General features: G+C 45.0%; 2 protein-coding genes across 2 annotated transcripts in view; one reads left to right on the plus strand and one right to left on the minus strand.

The window, feature by feature from the left end:
* Window positions 1-21731, plus strand: part of PLPBP (pyridoxal phosphate binding protein) — a 261670-nt gene that overhangs the window by 116106 nt on the left and 123833 nt on the right. The gene's annotated exons all lie outside the window — the stretch shown is intronic.
* The window catches only part of RAB11FIP1 (RAB11 family interacting protein 1), a 45067-nt gene that overhangs the window by 8762 nt on the left and 14574 nt on the right, over window positions 1-21731 (minus strand). The window contains exons 2-4 of the mRNA XM_049771830.1: window positions 11461-11906; window positions 8667-9447; window positions 4298-4406 (exon numbers count right to left, since the gene is read on the minus strand). Of these exons, the coding sequence (XP_049627787.1) occupies window positions 4298-4406; window positions 8667-9447; window positions 11461-11906 (1336 nt within the window). The remainder of the gene's footprint in view (window positions 1-4297; window positions 4407-8666; window positions 9448-11460; window positions 11907-21731) is intronic.

Raw genomic sequence — 21731 nt, forward strand, 5'->3', positions numbered from 1 at the left:
CCCGTGTTGGCTGCATGCAAGGCAAACACTATCGCTCCAGCCCCTAACTTTAAAATTTTTAGTATTACTTTTTTTTTTTTCTGGTATTTATCTCATTATGCCTAGGTTGAGGACATGAATTCTCAGCTGCAATACCACATAGATGAAGCCCACTTCTCAAATATTTACATGTGTAATGACATGATTTCAAATAACTACTCTGTAGTGATGTTGATTTGGGGGGTTTCTTTGGAGGATACATTAGGGAGCTACAGTTAGGGTGAGGAATAAGAGTAATGAGGAGGGGTGGAAGGAGGAGATGCTGACACAGTAGTCAAAGGGGAGCAAACACTCTGGCAGAGGGATGGAATGTTATTGTATGCATCAATAGTATTGTAAATTATGGTACCTACAATTTTTAAAAGTCATTTAAATATACATATGTAGTGGATGGAGTGATAGTACAAATGGTAGGGCTCTTGGCATTGTACATAGCCAGCCAGATTCAACCCCTGGAACTACATAGAATCTGCAGAGCCCTCTAGGAGGGATCTCTGAGCAAAGAACCAGGAGTAAGCCCTGAACACAGCCCAAGAGGCAAAAAACAAAAAGAACATACAAATATATATACCACATATATTTCCCATGTACAAATATAAAGGTATTTGTGAGTATAAATATATTTAAATCTTAAAGATGAATATATCTATTATACATAATAAGTCTGTTCATTCATCCTGTTGTTTCTGTGCCACTGGAGAACCCTGACTAATATACCCATTAATTCCTTAATTCCCAGCATGGGGAAAGTTTTGACCAAAATTTAAGGGTTTTTCCCCTAGAGACAAGATATGTCTTCCAGAGTAAAATTTAACCTATCAAGGAATCTCTCTCTTTTATTCAAGTTTTCTTTTTTTTTTAATTATCTTTATTTAAACACCGTGATTACAAATATAAATGTACTTGTATGATTACAGTCATGTAAAGAACACCCCCCTTCACCAGTGCAGGATTCCCACCACCAATTTCCCAGATCTATCTACTCCCCACCCCACCCACACCTGTATTCGAGACAGGCTTTCTTTTTCCCTCATTCATTCACATTGTTATGACAGTTTTCAGTGTAGTTATTTCTCTAACTGCACTTATCACTCTATGTGTGAGCTTCATGTCATTAGCTGCACCTACATGGGAGGATGGGGGGAAGTGAGGGTTGGGACTGAGGCAGTAAAATATTAGAAATGAGCTTTGTAGGGCAGTATCAAGGGCCCAATACAAGATGGATATTATGGATATATAGAATATATGCACACAATACTATCAATATGAAAACAAAGAAAAAAATTTCCACTGACTGTCCCAATATAAACCAGTACTAGAACAGCCTGCCCTCCTCCCAGAGCGCATTCCCATTAGTGTAGGGAGAGATAGGGGGAAAGCCTGTTGACACCTATAGAGTCCACCTAGACCGGTGCCCAGGGAAAGACTGAAGTCCAGGGGAGAAAAACCCTATACCTGGCAAGAGCTGGTCTCCAGAATCAAAGAGGAAATTGGAAGCCAAATGTCTGCCCACCCTCCTCCCCATGCACCTCCCCCCTGGAGTACGGAGGGAGGGGGGAACCTGAGGACCACTAAGAGTCCACCTGAACCCACTTCTGGCCATCTGAGCTGGCACCCAGGGAAGGCCTGGAGTCAGGGGGAAAAGACAAGGATGGCTGGGGGTCTGCCAAGCCTCCCAGCACTCCCCAAGTTAGGGAGAAAGGCTCTGGTATGGGGCATCCCCAAACCTCATACCTGGCAAAAGCTGGTCTCCAGAATCAAAGAGGAAACCGGAAGCCAGATGTCTGCCCGCCCTCCTCCCCATGCACCTCCCCCCTGGAGTACAGAGGGAGGGGGAAACCTGAGGACCACTAAGACTCCACCTGAACCCACTTCTGGCCATCTGAGCTGGCACCCAGGGAAGGCCTGGAGTCAGGGGAAAAAGACAAGGACGGCTGGGGGCCTGCCAAGCCTCCCAGCCCTCCTCAGGCTAGGAATAAGGGCCCCAGTAAGCTCAGTTTTTCTGATCTGTTAGTTCAGTGTGAAAATTTCTAATTTCAGTTGACAAATCTTCTTGATGCTTAATTTTGCTCCAGTAAAGTTTATCAATGCTTTTTTTTTTTTTAGCTCCCTGAACATTTTCCATAATTCTATTCTAAACTTCTTATTTGAGAGGATACCTATTTGTTTCCTACTTTTTAGATTATTAGAGGAGCCATCTTGATTTCTGTAAATATGGGGGTGTACTGCAAAATTACTCCATTGGCAAGGCTGTAGATTGCTTAAAATGTGCAGAAATGGAATTCAGGGGTTACAAGGTAAGGGCTGCTGCGAAGCGGAGCGGCCGCGTTTCGGATGTGGGTCCTGAAGAGGTTATAGTCCTTGGAGTGTAGGCGGGCTCAGCAGAGAAAAGGCAGAGAGCAAGGCCGCCGTGGTTTATCAGTCTCTGGGTACCCAATCACGGCAGGAATTGGCCCCACGTGTGTTGGATGGGGACATCTTACTGGGTGTGGGTCCTGAAGAGGTTATAGTCCTTGGAGTGTAGGCAGGCTCAGCAGAGAAAAGCTAGTGTTACTTTTTTTGTTGTTGTTGTGGGGTCCCTACCCAGTGATATCAAGGATTTAACCCAAGGTCTTGCCTTGATATGATCTGTTCTTTTCTTGGGGGGTAGGGGTGAGGGAACGGTTTTGGGCCACACCCAGTAATGCACAGAGATCATTCCTGGCAAACTCGGGACCACATAGGATGCTGGGGATTGAATCCATGCATGCAAAGCAAGCACCCTACCCACTGTAGTATCACTCTAGTCCCAATGTGCTTATTTTTAAGAATTACATACTAGATGTGGCCCAGTGGCCAAAGTGCCTGCCTCTCAGGTTTGCAACTATAAATTCAAACCCCAGCACTGCCTCCACATCATGGGGTGCCTATTGTGATTCACATCATGAACCCTTTGGTAGGATCCACAGAGTATAAACCCATGGTGAGCCAAGCAACCAAGTGTGTGCACCCAGAAACCCCAGGTATGTGAAAAACAAAAATAAAAAAATTAATAAATATTATTTTAATAAATAATATTAATAATACTAGATAATTTAATAATTGATAATATTAAATAAATAATACTAATAATATTTTAGAGCAAAGAGGGACAACTGTATATATAACACAATCTCAACTGGTTCAAGCAAAAAAAAGAAAGACACGGTCAGGTATGTATATACAAAGAAAAAGGAGGATACAGGAAAGAAGGTGAGAATGAGAATGAATTCTGTTCATGACCCCAGAGGATGTAAGAAACTGATAGTACTGAACCTTTATAGACAAAACTTTTTCCTAGGGGCCAGAGAGATAGCATAGTGGTAAGGCATTTGCCTTGCTAGCAGCTGAAGGGTGGTTCGATTCCTGGCATCCCCTATGGTCCCCCATGCCTGCCAGGAGCAATTTCTGAGCACAGAGCCAGGAGTAACCCTGGGCACTGCCGGGTGTGACCCAAAAACAAAAAACAAAAAACAAAACTTTTTCCTATACGATCATATCTGTGATATGGTAAACTCATAAATTAAGAGAAAATAACAATAAGACAGAGTGATTATGATAACGTACTGAAGAAAAGTTAGATGAGTATGGTCTCTAAGTACCTTACTATGCGTAATATTTTCAGCTTGCTGTTGACAATGGGTAAAACGGAAACCACACAAAGCATGACTGTGAATAAAAGGAATTACTGTACACAAAAGCTCTTTGTACTAATTTTGCAACTTTTTTCAAATTATTTCAAAATAAAGTTACCCCAAAGAGTATATCTGTGCAATGATTACAAGAGTTTTACATTCTTGCAGAAAGATTAAAAAAAAAAAAGAGGAAGCATGGGAAAATAAAAGTTTGAAGCTGGATAGACAGTACAGAAGGTAGTGTGCTTTGCTTGCAAACTGTAAACTCATCTTCCTATCCCTAGCATTCCAAATAGTCCCCCAAATCTGCTAGAGTAGCCCCTGAACATTGCCAAGTGTGGCCCCAAAACAAAAATAAGTAAATAAATATTTTATTTGCATGGCCAACAGTACCTCAATCACACACACACACACACACACACACTCACACACACACACACACACACACAATGACTAAATAATTACCCAAGCAAAAAATGTCATGATTTAAACATTACCCAAACATGTAACCAACCAACCTATGGTTATCATCCACTATCCAAGGATGCTGAAACATTTTTGTGCAGGCCCCTAACGAATGGGGCTACTCCCTGGAGAAGACATACCTTCATCATTGCTTCATTGATCAAGTTCTCACTGATGATAGTGGCCGTTCCCAAGTTGGAGTTAGTGATCTTGGTGGCTGTTGTATTCATTGGCTTTACAGGATGGGGTCTAAAGAGAAGGAAGAAATCTTTAGACTATTCTCTAAGGCTGATATACTTCTCAGAGGACAGCCAACAAGAGAAGTTGAGAAGAGAAAGTGGAGAGACATGCTCTGATCAGGTCTTTAGTCCAACACACACCACATCCCTAAAGAAAGAAAGGCAGCTAGTACTGAGTCACCATCTGCTTGCTGATGGAGTCAGTCATTCTCCTCAGTGAGTATCAGGTAAACATAAGACATAGTTACAGGTCTTTTGGGATGGGAGAGGGGGTGGATATGGAGTCATACCTGGCAGTGCTCAGGGGCAACTCTTGTTTCTGTGTCAAAGAATTGCTCCCAGTGGTATACAATGCCAGGGATCAAACCCCGGGCCTCCTGCCTATAAGACATGTGCTCCAGCACTATGAGCTACCTCACCAACCCCAAGACAGTGTCTTATTCTAGAAGCCTCTATAATCTAAGACTCCAGAGTGGTTGTTCCTGCTGTTTCTCAACAGGAAAGAGATTGCTCAGAACACAAGAGTTTCATGCCTGACAAAGCTTAAAGGAAGTGTAAAACAAGCTGGGTAGCTGCTCCATGATCTCAGTGGGTTTAAGAGACTGTGAAGATGCTGGACTAGTACAACTCTGCAGTTTTGAGAGCTCTCGGTCTGACTCAACAGAACTATTCCTGAACTGCTCTACCCCCTCAATTCCTCAGCTCCGAAGACAGATACTCCATTCCCACTGTGGGTATGTTAACCCTTTTAACACAAGCAGAAACCAGTTTAGTGGTTCAGCTCAACACCAGTGCAGTGCAAGAATCACAGCCTCTGCAGGTAGAAGGAAGCAGGGGTATTGCTCACTTTCTATGTGCATCGTCTGGGGCCACACCTGATGCTGCCTGGTGGTCTCTCCTCCCAACAATCCTCAAGTGGTCAGGAAGTGCCAGGGATGGAACTTAGGGGCTCCTACATGCAAAGAGTGCTCCAGCCTTTTGTTCCATCTCCCCAGCCACCACACACTGATGCAAAGATCTCCCCAGAGTCTCACCTGTGCTTGGCTGACCCAGTTCCAGCACTCGCAGGAACTGAGACTGGATGTGCCTCTGAGGGGGAGACCCAGGCCTGAAGAGGCGGCTTCCTCTTGCTAGAATGTTCCGCTTTGCCCTCTGCTGTTGGTTTTTTTTGAGATTCTGCTGTGCTGAGGTGGGGAGTGTCAGAATGTGGAGCAGGAGTGTCAGAAGAGGAGGTGATAGGAAAGGTCTCAAAAAAGGAAGGACTGGCTACAGGAGGAGTTGGGGCCACTTCAGGAGGCTGACCAGGCCTCCTGCCTCCCAACACTCTTGTTTCCTCCCCACTGCCAAGGTCTAGCAACTGTTTGTCCAGGCCTGAGCTTGTGCCAAGATCTGCCTCCTGAATTCTGAGAGCTGTAGGCTGTTCTGGAGAAGCTGTGGCAGATGCTTTGAGTATTTTCAGCCTGAGGTCACAGGCGCCTCCTGCAGCCATGACCAACCCACCTGCCCTGTCACTCGGCCCTTTGTCCTCCTCAAGATACACTGGCACAGTGCTCAGGGAAGGAGCCTTGAGTCCCAGCGTGGCCATCTTCATTGTGTCTCTGTCACCTTCTGAGTGATCTATTCTCTCATCGTCTGAGGCAACTTCGGGAATGGAAGGGAGACTCAAGTCCAGCCCTGATAAAATGGGAGACTGCAGGTCTCTCAGGGGCTCAGAAAGGGAACCTTCATGGTCCTGAGCCTTGCTCTGATTCGGGGTAACCAGGGCACCATCATGCCCCTTAAGGCTGAGCAGGGGGCTGTCTCTGCCTGAGTTGGTCTCCTCACTTCTGTCACCTTCTGAGGGATCCTCCATGTGAGCAATAGAAGGAAGGGTTTCCACCACAGAGATAGGCCCAATCTCATCTCTGCTGGGTTCTGGCAAGTGGAGACACTGGGCGGACTCCCCCTTGGGTGTGTTTGTAGTATCAGCATCCTCCCCTGTCAGCTCCTGAGGGTCCTCTCTGACCAGGCAAGGCCACTCCTCTGTTCCCACTTCTGTAAAAAGCTCCTTAGAAAATGACACCCGCTTCTTGGTTTTCTTTTGGCCTTCACCAATTCTCACAGGCTGTTCCTCAAGGCTCTCTATGGTGGAGTCAAATGTGGGGGCCAAGTCTCTCGACGAAAGTAGAGGTACTCCTTGTACTACAGAAGCCGTCTCACCGGCCCCAGTTTTAATCTCGACAAAAGCCCTAGGCTGTCTCTCGACATCTGTGTCTTTCCCCATCTGAGGCTCCTTGGGGCTCCTCCCAGGTGAAAGGCTGTCTTGGGCCTCTCCCAGGGACGGAATGTAGTTTTGGAGTCCTTGGAGAGGGTCCCCTAGTTCTTCTTGCTGCTCCGGTTGGGGCCACTGCAGCAGTGGTTTTCCTGATTCCTCGTAGCTGATGTTTCTCTCTGTATCTATCTGCTGGCTCTCAGCGAGCAGAGAATCTTTCGTCCCATCATGGGGGGCACCTAGTGGCTCTTTGGAAAGTGAACCCTGTGTATGAGAAGTGGGGTCTGGGACATATGTGAGAAGCTCCTCCTGCACCTCTGCTGGATGGAGCAGTGATGGCTGCTGAGCATTGGTCTGGCTCTGACATGTGGGGGGCCAGTGTTCAATAGGTGTGGAGGTAGAAATGGGAGAGGAAAGCGAGGGACAGGCAAGGGGACTTTCAGAGCACAGTGTCTCTGGTTCAGAAGGGACCGGACTCTGTTCAGAACTGGAAGAGAGAGCAGGAAAAGAGAGAGCAGAGTTGGAGGAAGAAGGAAGCATGGCTCTGGGTGGAGGCTCTGGAGACACTTCCAGTCTGCAAAAAGGACAAAATACAAATCTGCCGGTCAGCTGCAGGTGCATGGTGAGGCGCACACACACAAAAAAAAGGTAAATACCTCGTGAAAATCTGCTGTTTAAAAGGAGACTGACCCCATATCTTTACCTTACATGTTACAGAAGGAGCGTATTTCTTGCTTTACTTATGAAAGGGAGACTGCTCAACTAGCATATTTGCCACCCAGAGAGCTGTTGCAATGGGAACAGAACAGAAAGGCCCAGGTAGAGCAGCAGCTGAGTTTGTTTGGGGAATAAACAAATTGCACCCAAAAAGGTCAAAAGCAGTCAAAGGTGCACCAAGAAACAGCAGATGTTTAGAAGAGGAACTGTGGGTGGGTGGGGTTTGTGCACGCATGTCTGTGTGTGTGTGTGTGTGTGTGTGTGTGTGTGTGTGTGTGTGTGTGTGTGTGTGCAAGAGTGAAAGTGAGTGAGACTGAGAATGAAAGAGTAAGCAGAATCTCAAAAAAAAAATAACAAACAACAACCACAGCCAGCTCACACCTCAGGCCACAGACGCAGTCAGTGTGATACACTGAGAGCAGGGAAAGGCCAAGGTTTACATAGGTTCTTGCTACCAGATGCAGAGTAAAACACAGAGACTGTCACGGTTGGGGATGGACCAACGGTCTCAGGGGCCAGCAAACCAGTCTCACAGTACAAGGAGGATAGATAACATCTGCCTCAGTAGAACATATGCTAAGAACTAAAACGAAACAAATCAAAACCAAAAAAACCACAAAACCACCATTTTAGGGCTGTAGTGCGGCTGAGTGGGCTAGCGCACACCTTGTATGTATGTGGGAGGCCCTGGAGTCTACCCTGGGGTCTGCATGGCCCACCATTGAGCACTGCAACCATAGATGAAACTACAAAGATGATCTATGCTCTCCTCATGGGTTCTGCACACACCCCAACCAAAACCACCTATCCCCAACTTACAAGATTATATCTCGAATCTGATACCAATCTTGAGTTGGCACTGGGAGAAACAGACCAGATTAGCTAGCTGGCAGTGGTTTTTTGGCTGGGGACATATTACTGCCATTTGGACAATTGGAACATTTGGACATAATAAAATTACAAATTATGGATTGGAGAGACAATTTAATGGTGCTGGAGTGCAGGCTTTGCAGGGAGGGCCTGGGATTCACATCCCAGCATAGCATTTGGTGCCCTGAGTACTGCCAAGAGTGACCACCGACTCTCATCCCAAGCACCAAGCCAGGATTTGCCAGTGAGCATTGCCAGGTGTATCCCCTAAACCAACACACACACACACACACACACACACAAACAATTTAGACTAGAACCCCCTTGGCACCCAAAGACCCCAACACAGAACAAACATGATAGGCTCTAAATGCAGGCCTGCTGAAGCCCATGATAGGCAGGTAGAAAGCTCCCACCCACCCTGAGACTCACCGAGGTTTGACAGCTTTGGTCTGAGGAGCCCTGGCAGTGGTCACCAGTGGTGTAGGTTCTGACTTGGAATCTGGACCAGCTTTCAGTTCTGTGACTTGAGCTTCCTCAAAGGGGTTCAGGGATGTCCTCCCAGAGACAGCTACACTGGAGTCTTTCTCAGCTCTTTTCACAGGTGTTTCCACAGGCCAGGCCCTGTCCTCTTTTGGTCTAACTTCCTTCTCTCTCTTGGGGATGGCAGGAGGACTGTCACCGTCGCTGGTCCTTGCTATATCCTTCTTTCCTGTCACCAAGGAAAGAAAAGACTTCTTGCCCTCCTGCTTCTTGGTCTCTTTGGCTTCTCTGCCAGTCTCCCCGAGAAATGAAGTGGGGCTCTCCCTGATGTCACTGCTGGTGGGAGAATAGTTGGGTGGCAGAGACATGGACTTCAGAGAGTCCATACCAGGAGACTCAGAGGGCCGCTTGTCAGAAGACACTGCACCTCCTTCCCCAAATTCCTTCCAAGACCGAGCAGCCAGGTTTTCTGTGGATGAGAACAAATGCTTCTTCCTGGAGCTCTGAGGTGAGGGGGAGGAGGAAGCTGAACTGTCCTTGGCTTCATTCTTAGCTTCAGGTTGCTCCATGTAAACGTGGTTCCCATTGATACAGACATTAGAATGGGAAAGGAAATCATTCTTGGACCGCAGGCCTCCAAGAAAAGAAAGTCCGTCTTTCTTAGGAAGGGTGAAGTTGATCTGGTTGATCTGCTTGTGATCTGCACTAGCTGTTCTTTTGTGAGACATGACTGTGAGAGGAAAGATCAAGAGGAGAAAAAAAATTAAAAGTTAAATGAGAGATTGGAGAGATAGTACAGTATATGAGAATCTTGTCTTGCATGTAGTCAAAAGGAGTTCAGTCCCCAGCACCCAAAATGGTCCCCTGTACCTGCCAGGAATGATCCCTGCTGGGTGTGGTCCCCTTCCCAATGGAAAAAGGGTAGGGACTTATCTTGCATGCGGTCAAACCAGGTTGATTCCTAGCACCCTATTGGTCCCCAAATTAGTGCCAGGAGTGAGCCCTGATATAGAGCCAGAAATAAGCCCTGAGCGTAGCTGGTTAAGACCCATAAACAAAATTTTAAAAGAGTCTCCAATGCTGGGCAGAATCCCCAGAAGGGAAAATTATCCGGCTCAAATGGCCATCTGCACAGAGGGTTGGAAATCCTGCATGAGACCAAGAAAGAGAAGAGCTCCTGGAAGAGAAGCAGGACCTGATCAATAGGGAAGGATTTGATCATTGAGATAGAAGTTCAAAATACGGGTTCAGAGCAGTGGTGCAAGCAGTAAGGCATTTACCTTGTGTGCGCTAACCTAAGAGGGACAGCAATTTGGTCCCCCAGCATCCCATATGGTCCTCCAAGCCAGGAGCCGATTTCTGAGTGCATAGCAAGAGTAACCCCTGAGCATCACTGGGTGAGAACCAAAAAATTAGGAAAAAAAAAAAAAGAGTTCAAAATACACAACTAGGGCCGGAGAGACAGCATGGCAGTAGGGCATTTGCCTTGCAATCATAAGGTCAGTGGTTCAAATCCCAGCATCCCATATGGTCCCCTGAGCCTGCAAGAAGCGATTTCTGAGCATAGAGCCAGGTGTGACCCAAAAAAAAAAAAAAAAAAAAAAAGTTAAACAAAATATACAAATAATTCAACATTAAGGGAACTTTATCCATGAGCATTAAGTACAGTATCAGGCAGTCAATAAATATCTGGTATGTTAAAGAAATAGTGAAATTATATTATAAGCTTCTGTGGTCTTACCTTTAATAAAAGAAAATTTAGATGTTCAGCTATTAACTCCAAAAACTGGTCCTAATATACATGTTATAGAGTGAGATAGTTTAGAACTACTGAGTTTCTTAGCAAGCTTAAAAAGATTTTATAAGCTTACCATAATTTAGTACTTGAGACACTGAAATAAGTATTCTTGTGACAGAAGCTGTTAATACAAGCAATAACTTTAAAAATAAGAAACTGACATTGTCTCTCTTCCTATGTTTTTTATATGTCTTTTACTTTTTATTTATTTTTACAGCATCAGGGGATCAAACCCAGATTCTCTACCAGCAAAGCCTAAGTTCTATCAGCAAGCTACAATCCTGGCCCAAAAATATCTTTTAAGGTTTATTTCTTTTTTAAAGGGGGGGGGCACACACTGGCAGCACTCAGGGGTCATTCCTGGCTCTGTGGTAAGAAATAGCTCCTGGCAGGCTCACAAGATCATATGGGATGCCAGGGATCGAACCTGGGTCTATCCCAGGTTGACTGCATGCAAGCCAAACACCCTGCTGCTGTACTATCCACTCATAAATTGCTCATATTTATTTTTAGGGCTGAAGCAATAGTACAGTGAGAAGGGATCTTGTCTTAAACATGGCCAACCCTGGTTCTATCTCCATTTCCCCAAGAACGGCCAGGAGTAATTCCTGGAGCAAAGCCAGGAATAAGCCCTGAGCACCACTTATGTGGCTCAAAAAACCAGACAAACAAACATACAAATGTAAGTTTTGTTGGGGCTAAAGAGACAGTAAACCAGGTAAGGAGGCACTTGCTTTGTATGTGTCTGACCAAGATTTGATCCCTGGCATCCCTTATGGTTTATCAAGCCACCAGGAGTTGAATCAGAGCCAGGAGTAAGCTCTGCATACAACCAGGTGCAGCTCAAAAGAAATTAAGAAAAAAAGAAAGAAAAAGACCTTCTCTTTCAAAGCAAAATAGACTAGGTTAAAGGAGAAACCAAGTGAAGAGGAGGAGGACACTCACCATTGGAGTCAGCTGAGGAAGGCTCTTCCTCCTCATCATCATCCCCCCATCGGGACTGAAAATCCCCAGGACGAAGCAGCACTTTGTCTGACTTGGATGTGGGAAGGACAGACATGGACTGGGAAAGTGCTGTTTTCTGCAAAGAAGACTTGGAGAAAAGGGTCTTTATCTTAGACTTCTTTTTCTTGTCTTTTGCAAAAGACTCATCATCGCTGTCTACAGAGGACATGGTGCTGGGGACAATGGCAGAAGACGTATCTGATGCATTATCCTTATTCTTCCCCTTGAGCTTGTCCTTCAGCTTCCCAAAGGGATTACGAGACTTGTCTTTCATGGAGAGGTCAAACATGCTCGCAGTCATATTGTTTCTCATAAACTGGATGTCAACCTCAATTTCTCCTCGTTCTTTTTCTTTCTTTCCTGGTTTAGATTTCAAGGTAAACCACCTACAAGGAGAAAAGCTGGAAGGTTACCTTTGAAAAGAACAGTCTAAAACAGTTTCCACAGTCCCTTTTTTTTGTTTTTTGGGCCACACCCATTTGATGCTCAGGGGCTATTCCTGGCTAAGCGCTCAGAAATTGCCTCTGGCTTGGGGGAACCATATGGGATGCCGGGGGATCGAACCGCGGTCTTTCCTTGGCTAGCACTTGCAAGGCAGGCACCTTACCTCTAGCGCCACCTCACCGGCCCCTTCATTTTTTTTAACTTTATTGATTGATTGATTGATTGATTGGTTGATTGTTGGGCCACACCCAGTGGTGCTCAGGAGTCATTCCTGGCTCTGCACTCAGAAATCACCCCTAGCAGGCTGGGGGACCATATAGGATGCCACGAATCAAATATGTTCCTCCAGCGTTGGCCGCATGCAAGGCAAATGGCTACTGCTGTGCTATCTCTCTGCCCCAATCCGCAGTCCCTTTAAGAGGCCTCTCCTCTCTCCTACTGTCAAGCTCTATACACATTCTTATGTCCTCTTCTTTGGGGAAGGATGTGGTTGGGAGAGGGGGAGCAGGAATGATAGCAGAACTGGTAGTTATCTCTGGGGGAAAGACCTCATTAGGCTTGATAGGATCACTTGGAAGATACCACTAACTTTATAGGATCAGATTTTATTCTGTTCTTACTGTGTGATCATCCAAAATCTTGATTCAAAAAGAGCTGTTTCCAAAAATAAAATAAACATTCCATCAGTACCAAATCTAATAACTAGTATTTTCCTTTAATAGGATAAAAAAATGCAATGATCACACACAAATAATAAGATAAGAAGGTAGAGGGCTGGAGTGATAGCACAGTGGTAAGGCATTTGTCTTGCACTTGACTGACCTGGGACAGACCAAGGTTCTATCCCTGACATCTCATATGGTCCCTCAAGCCTGCCAGGAGTGACTACTGAGCGCAGAGCCAAGAGTGACCCCTAAGCGTGGCCAGGTGTGTCCCAAAAACAAACCAAAAAAAAGTTAAGGTAGGACCATATTTACATATAAATTTCATAAAATTAAGCATCTATAGAATCAATAATGCCAGAGAATAATGGAACACATACAACAAAATGAATATATATATAGATATGTTTTTATATATATAAAGGGTTTTTGTGGGGGAGTGCTTTGGTTTGGTTTCTTTGAGTCAAATCCAGCAGTCTTCAGAGCTTACACCTGATTTGGGATCACTCTTGGAAGTGCTGGGGACCATATATGAGGCAAGGGATTAAAAATGGTATTTGGAGGGGGCTGGAGTGGTGGCCAGTGGTAGAGCATTTGCCTTGAACGGACCATGGTTAGATCCCCCAGCGTCCCATATGGTCCCCCAAGCCAGGAGCAATTTTTGAGCACAGAGCCAGAAGTAACCCCTGAGCATCACCAGATGTGGCTCACAAACCAAAAAAAAAAAGGGGGGGGGGATTTGGAGCACTTGAAGTGATGGTGGCATAGATGGCCAAAAAAAGAGGCTATGTGTGGCAAGTAGCCCATGTACTATCTTTCCAGCCAGACATATATTTGTTTTGTATTGTTTTGGGGGTTTTTTTTGGGGGGAGAGGGGGTTTTAAGGGTCACACCCAGCTGCGTTCAGGGGTTACTCCTGGCTCTGTGCTCAGAAATCATTCCTGGAAGGCACAGGGGACCCATGGGATGCTGGGATTTGTACCACCATCCGTCCTGGATCGGCTGCGTGAAAGGCAAACACCCTACCACTGTGCTATCTCTTTGGCCCATACATTCGTTTTGTTTTATAAAGTAAAAACAGATTTTATTTGGGAGCTCTGAGGAAGGGGAAAGATGTCGAAAGAAACACTGAGACACCGTGATATCTTCCAAGTGATCCTATCAAGTCTAATGAAGTCTTTCCCCCCAGAGATAACTACCGAGAGGCAGAGCATCATGTGCTCAAGAGAGAACTAAGGCTTCTCCAAAGGTGGGAAAGACCCAGAATATATCCCAGCATTAAAGTAATAAAAGTCCACATCTCAAGAGGGGAGATGCAGGTGGTATGTGCTTAAGGAACTCATGTGCATTCATTCAGTATGCTGTGAGACATGGGAGCAGGCAGCACATGTGCCTGTATATGCTTCTTTTTTTTTTGTTTGTTTGTTTTTGTTTTTTTTTGTTTTTGGGTCACACCCGGCAGTGCTCAGGGGTTACTCCTGGCAGTCTGCTCAGAAATAGCTCCTGGCAGGCACGGGGGACCATATGGGACACCGGGATTCGAACCAACCACCTTTGGTCCTGGATTGGCTGCTTGCAAGGCAAACGCCGCTGTGCTATCTCTCCGGGCCCCTGTATATGCTTCTTAAGAGTGAAATTATGCCAATCACAAAAAGATGAATGTTGAGGCCAGCGAGGTGGCGCTAGAGGTAAGGTGCCTGCCTTGCAAGCACTAGCCAAGGAAGGACTGCGGTTTGATCCCCCGGCATCCCATATGGTCCCCCCAAGCCAGGGGCAATTTTTGAGTGCTTAGCCAGTAGTAACCCCTGAGAATCAAACGGGTATGGCCGGAAAAAAAAAAAAAGATGAATGTTGTTGCTACTGTTGTTATCCTATTTTGTGAAGACACATGGAGCCGCTCCATGGGCTTACTCCAGGCTTGGTGCTCACAGGTCACTTCAAGTTGTGCTCAAGACTCTCTGGAACCAGAAATAGAACCCAGAGACCCAACATGCAAAACAAGTGCTCCAGCCCTTTGAGCTGAATCCACAGTGCCAAATGACAAACTCATAACTTCTGAGGAAGCTGGAGTAGTCAAGTATACACAGAAAGTCAAGTGACAATGGAGTGAGTGGGAAGTGGGGAGGGTGGAGAGTTTCACTGGCTAATGGAAAAACGTTCTGGAGATGGACTGTGAATGTTGGTTGCACAACACTGTAAATTTAATGCCACAGACTTACGAATGGTCGATTCTGGGTCTGGGAGATACAACAACAGTTTAGGACCCATGCCCACTTGTCCTCAGCCTGGGTTTAATTACTGGCACCATATGATCCCCTGAGCAACATCACACTAATGGCCCAGGTTGGCTGAGAATGGCCAATGCCCTCCCACACATCCTCTTGAACACTGCTTGGGAGCTCCCTTCCTCAAAAATGACAAATTCTGCTATGGATATTTTCACAACTGAAAAAAATTTGGCTTAACAGAAAGAAAGCAACTTTCTTTCTTTGCCTGATCATTAAGAAAAGGGATATCTGGGGGCTGGAGAGATAGCATGGAGGTAAGGAATTTGCCTTTTATGCAGAAGGTTGGTGATTCGAATCTCGGCATCCCATATGGTCCCCCGCACCTGCCAAAAGTGATTTCTAAGTGTAGAGCCAGGAGTAATCCCTAAGCACTGCCAGGTGTGACCCAAAAACAAAACAAAACAAAAAAGGGATATTTTATATTGCCCAAGTATTTCACCAACCCATGGTAAGATCTCAAGAGATATCAGATGATATTCTATCAGTCCAACCCACTAAAAGACAAACTTTAGGTGACAGAAACCTGCCCTTGGCCTTCACTATCTGGTGAAAAACAGCAAGAATGTAACTGACTGCAGCCTGGCCATTTCAGGGCACGCAAGTCCAAAGACACAGCCCACCAACAGCCCTCACCAGGTCACCAACTCAAAACACACTTGTATGCCCAATTCTGTGACCTACTTAAGGGGGAGAAGGGAGGCACATGGGCTTGAAGGAAATAATGGTTTTGCCCAAATGAGCACAATTTCCTCTTTTACCTTCAGTCTATCTGGCTCATAAGGCAGATCACTCCCACACCACCACCTCCACAGTCCATTCTGCACTGTAAGAAAAGAACCAGAAGGAAATAGAAAGCCAAGACACAGAGCACATAGAACAACACCTCGTGCATACTTGGGCCTGTCCACAATATCGCCATCCTTGTGCAGTATCTCGTAAGAAAATGAGGATGTGGATCTGATACCCATTTTATAGAAAAAGAAAACAAAGCCCACATATTAGGTCACAGGCACAAGGCCTGATGACATCTGAGAGACACCATCAGGATGCTGGATCAGGCCTACACTTCTGCAATGCTATTTTTTCTTTTAAAATAAATTAATTTAAACACCATAGTTACAAGGTTGTTTGTAATACAGTTGAGGTATTTTTCCCACAGTTACAAAGTCCTGCATGATCAAGTTTCAGTCATATCATGTACCACCCCCTTCACCTACTACACATTTCCCGTCACCAATGTCCCCAGTTTCCCTCCTGTTCTTCCTGCTGCCTGCCTGCAGCAGACATTTTTCTTCTGTCTTTCTCATTTTTCCCCCTTTTAAACACTGTGGTTGCAATGTTATTCCTGAAAGAGTATCCGCATATCACTTTATCTCCTTTCTGTACCCAGTGTCCCTTCTCTGCCTTAACTACCTTCCCCTACTATTTGTGGTAAGCTTTCTATCTACCTCCTGGTCCTCATCTCTATTATCTCTATATATTACTACCATTCTATCTTGTTTTTTATATCCCACATATGAATGCAATTATTCTATATCTATCTCTCTCCCTTTGACATCTCATTCAGCATTAATACTCCCTCAATCATCTAGGTATAAGCAAATTTCATGACTCTATTTTTCCTAACAGTGTGTAGTGTTCCATTGTATAATATACAGTTCCTTTTGTTTGTTTGTGCCAAGCCCAGTGGTTACTCCTGGCAAGCATCAGAGGTTACCCCTGGCTCTGCACTCATAAATCACTCCTGGCATGCTCAGGAGTCAGCTGAGTGCAAGGCAAATGGTTATCCACTCTGCTTTCTCTCTGGCTCCAACACCACTGTTTCTTTATCCATTCCTTTGTTCTTGGGCACTTAGGTTGTTTCCAGATTTTGGCTATTATAAATAATGTTCCTGCAATGAACATAGGAATGTAGAGGTCTTTTCTGCACTGTGTTTTGGGGTTGCTAGAGTATATTCCTAAGAGTGGTATTGCTGGATTATATGGAAGCTCAATTTCTAGTTTTGTGAGGAATATCTATATTGTTTTCCAAAAAGGCAGAACCAGTCTATATTCCTACCAACAGTGAATGAGAGTCGTTTTTCTCCCTGTATCCATGCAGGTTGTTCTTATACTTTTTGATGTGTGCCAGTCTCTGTGGTGAGATGATATCTCATTGTTTTATTTTGAATTTCCCTGATGATTAATGATGTGGGAAACTCCAATTCTTTCTTACACCAAGAGTCGTGCTGTGCTCTGCACTCCTTGTCTCTAACTTATCTTCAAAGGGCTACCACACAGAGAGAGGAAAGAAGAGTCTGGGGATCCCAGCCTACAAAAAAAATATATCAGATAATATCCTATCAAGAGCCTAAACTAAGTTATCCAAGGAAATATGAGCTTTGATTTACAGCTGTTATGAGAAATCTCACTTTGTGTTTTATTTTGTTTTGGGGGGAGGTCTACCAAAGGGTACTCAGCTCTGTGCTCAGGGAAAGGGGGTGGGAATATGCTGGGCTAACCTCAGCCATGCCAACCTGGCATCGTCCCAATACATGTTCCAGTACCAGCCCTGGGATGGATATTTACCTATTTGTCACTTGGGTACTGAGAGGATTATTTGTATTTTTTCCCCTTCCAAGAATCATGTGCTAAATGGTAGCCTTGGTGATGAAGGGTGGTTTGCTTCTGTAAATACCAATTGTAAGCACCTGAAAAGGGGAAGGAACTCAACAATAAGTAGTTGAGGAGGCTCAGATGACCACACAGCTAAGCAAGGGCATCCCGCTCCACCAGGCCCTTCTCCAGAGCTTTCCTACACAGCCCTTTGGTTAGTAGCTCAGAGGTTGCAGAGCAAACACCCACCTTCCAGAGCCCTGGTGACTTGTATCTGAGACTGCACAGAACTTTCCTAAAAAATACAGAGTCAGTTTAATTTGAGGAAGCTACAGCCAATTCCAGAATCCTCCCAAGGGCCTGTTATTGCTAGCCATACAGACTCAATCCCTGCAAAGGGCACTGCAAAGGGATCTGTTTTGGAAACTACCAACACCAACAGGAGGTACAGACAGACATTTCACCAACTGTCTTTTCCCCTTATTTTCATAAGCAAAAACTTAAAACCATACACCAGTTAGCCCAGAACAGAGCTATTTAAGAAGAAAAAAGAAGAAAAAAAAAAAACACCTGTCTGGATCACTGCAGTTAAGTATCATGCAAATGTTCAGCCTTACAAAAAAAAATAACAATAAATAAAATCTTCATTGGATTTATTAAAGCTGGAAAGGAAAGACAGAAATGGATGCTTCTGATAATTATTATTAAATTACTATTGGAAAGATTAATATTACCCTAATCACAAAATTCAAAGACCTGCTGAGTGAGGGAATATTGGCTATAGCACAGGTTAGAAACCAGAGCAAAAGCCAGATTTGGGGGCAGGCAGGGACCTGAGGACATTGGGGAAGGGACGCAGATAGGCTGGTGTGGCCAGAGAATCTCAAAGGCTGGAAACATTACTATGACAGTACTGTAAAGCACAGTGCTTGCCTGAATTAAAATATTGGAAACAACAATAACAACAAAGTTCACTTAACTCACAAAATGAGTTAAATTTCTTTGTCTGGGGCCAGAGAGAGAGCACAGGAATTAGCCAACCCCAGTTCAATCCCTGATATCCCATATAGTCCCAAGACCATCACCCCCGAGCACCAATGAGTATGGCTCCAAAACTCAAGAAAAAGAAAAGAATTGGTTTTATCTTCTTCATATTGTTTCTTTGTCTAAAAGCTATCAGCTGGCTTCTTTAATCATTTCACTAGGATCTAAGTGTTATGAATCTTTGCATATAAAATAAAATTATTAATTTAAGTGTTGGGTACATAATTTGCATGTGAGACCTGAGTTCAACCGCTGGCTCTGTGCAGTTGGCCTTAGCACTACCAAAAGCAAACCCCTAGCACTAAACAAGTAGCCCTCCCAAACACTGTTAGGTGGACCACCCCTCCCAACCCCGCCATCTAATAATAACTAACTAGCTGCTGTCCTAGATAACCAAACTCAACGATCAGAGATGGTTCAAGGACAAAAGTATTTGCTTGACTCCACTACAATCTCTGGCATTACATGTGTAGGGTGCCTCCCCCACCAGCACGCAAGAAAATGAACCCTGAGCATGTGTGTGACCTCCCAAAATCTTCCCATAAACCAAACTCACCCATCAAATACAAATAAAAGTATTTTGTACTTGAAGTCAGTGAAAGACTCAACTTCAGAGTTTATTATAAACAGCTTACATTAAAAATTCTAAAGAGCGGGCCGGGTAGGTGGCGCTGGAGGTAAGGTGTCTGCCTTGCAAGCGCTAGCCAAGGAAGGATCGCGGTTCGATCCCCCCGGCGTCCCATATGGTCCCCCCAAGCCAGGGGCGATTTCTGAGCACATAGCCAGGAGTAACCCCTGAGCGTCAAACGGGTGTGGCCCAAACAAAAAAAAAAAAAAAATTCTAAAGAGGGCCAGAGAGATGACATAGTGCAGTGGTCGGCAAGGCACATGTGGCTCTTTCCACTTTTAATTTGGCTCTTCTGTGTGCCAGGCGGCTGCTCCAGGAGTCAAGACTCTGCTCCTAGCCTCTGTCAGTGTACTCCCTGTGCGGCTCTCAAAATAAATTTCAATGGTGGTTTCGGCGAGATTTGGCTCACTTGAAAAAAAAAAAAAAGGTTCCCCACTACTTGCACATAGCTGATCCACGTTAGATCCTCAGAACCCAATAAATTCTCCTGAGCTCTATGAGGAGTGATTTCTGCCAAAGCCAGAATCCTGAGCACCCTAAGTGTAACCCCAAAACAAAGAAAACTAAATCAACAACAACCACCACAAAAACCCCAAAGCAGAACACATTTGTGGGCTTTCATAGTTAAGCCTTGATTCTCCAATCTTTAAGTGTTTCTGTCAGGTTGCTTTCTAGTTCCTTTCATTCCAGCCCCTCCTGGAAGTAATGAATAAACAATGAGATCCTGGCATGGCCACACAGCATGTAATGGCAGCGTGGGTGTGTTCCAGCAATACCAGAAAGCTCCAATTATCTCAGGAGGGGGCTGGATTCATTTTCCTAGTCCAAAGGGCAGAGTACAGAAAGAAAGGCATAATCCCAAGACAGCAAAAGTTTGGTTTTTTGTTGTTTATTATTTTTGTTTGTTTGATTTTTGAGCCACACTCAGAGGCACTTGGTTTCTTCTGGCTCTGAGCTTAGAAATTGCTCCAGGCAGGCCCAGAGGACCATATGGGATGCTGGAGATTGGAACCTGGGCTGCCTGCAAGGCAAATGTCCTACTACTGTGCTATGGCTCTGGCCCCAGCAAGTTAATTTTTAAGCCTATATTCTTGAAAAAAAATTCTTACAACCTGTTTCAAAAAATAAAGTCTCTTCTTTTTTGGGGGGGAGGGGGGGCCACACCTGGTGATGCTCAGGTGTTACTCCCATGAGCTCAAAAATCACTCCTGGCTTGGGGAACCATATGGGACACCAGGGGATTGAACTGCAGTCTGTCCTAGGCTAGCACAGGCAAGGCAGACAACCACTCCAGCCCCATAAAGTCTCTTCTATAAGAAACTAATTTTAAAAAAACTCAAAAAACTGAAATTATCTCTGAATACATAAAAGCAAGAGAAAATGTAAGTAAACTCTTATTGTTAAGTGATAACGAGGTAACAAGTCAAACCATACAAATGACCCTGATTAAAATGCCTGTGTTTTCATCTTTCCAAGCCCCTCATCAGTGATAAGGTCTCAGCACATTAAAGCAAAAATGCACATTCTCTAAACAGGCTTACTGGGAACAGAGATAGTACAGTACAGAGGGTAGGATTCTTGCTTTGCATGCATCTAACCAAGTCCCCTACCCCCCACCCACCCCCACTTCTCCACCCCCACCCCCCACAGCATATATTCTAGGAATTTCACCAGGAGCGATCCCAAAGCACAGAGCCAAGAGTCAGCAGGAGTCCTACTGGGTGTGGCTCCATATCAAACCAATAGCAGACTGCCTGGTAATATGGGTGTAGTTTAGTTTTGAGGAGTGATGGGATTTGGTTGTTTTTGTGTGTTTGTTTGGTCAAATCAAAGCAAAAAGCAATAGATAAACATATAGAAAAGGTTGCTTTTTTACACGTCCAAACTCTTCTTATTCAAAGACTGGAGAAATAGTACAGCAGGTAGGGTGTTCACCTTAAATGCAGCCAACCCAGGATTCCTCCCTGGTATCCCAGATGGTCCCCCCAAGTATGCTAGGAGTGATCCCTGAGCACAGAGCCAGTAGCAGGCCTGAGTACTACTTAGTATAATCACAAGACAGAAAAAAAAAGTCTTATTCAGAAAAGTAAGGGAAGGAAAAAAGATGGACACAGGCAGCCTGGGCTCCGCCTTGGGAGCCAGGACAGGATTCCCGAAACTCCTGGGCTTTGAACTAGTTACTGTGAGAACAATAAGACCATCCAGGCATGCCCAGTAGCCAAGCCAGAGTGCCTCAGAACAGTTTCTTAAATACAAGGAAAGCTGATCCTGGGAAACTGTCCACTGGAATGTGGCAGGGCGAGGGCACTAGGGTTCCTGCCCCTGGGAACAAAGCATTACCTTAACCCCTCAGCATGCACTCCTCGGATACTCAAGGGTCCACTTGCAGAGGGCCTGCCGGGATGTCTGAAAAATCACCTTTCAAGTCACAGAGCCGTGCAAAACATTCCAGAGGGCAGACACGCATAGGAGAACAAGGGCTTCAAAGTCAGGGTTTAATTTACATGGTGTTGTGTGTCAGACACTCAGACACTGGAAATAAAGAAGAGG

This window comes from Suncus etruscus, chromosome 4 (assembly GCF_024139225.1).
Source record: "Suncus etruscus isolate mSunEtr1 chromosome 4, mSunEtr1.pri.cur, whole genome shotgun sequence".
NCBI lineage: Eukaryota > Metazoa > Chordata > Mammalia > Eulipotyphla > Soricidae > Suncus > Suncus etruscus.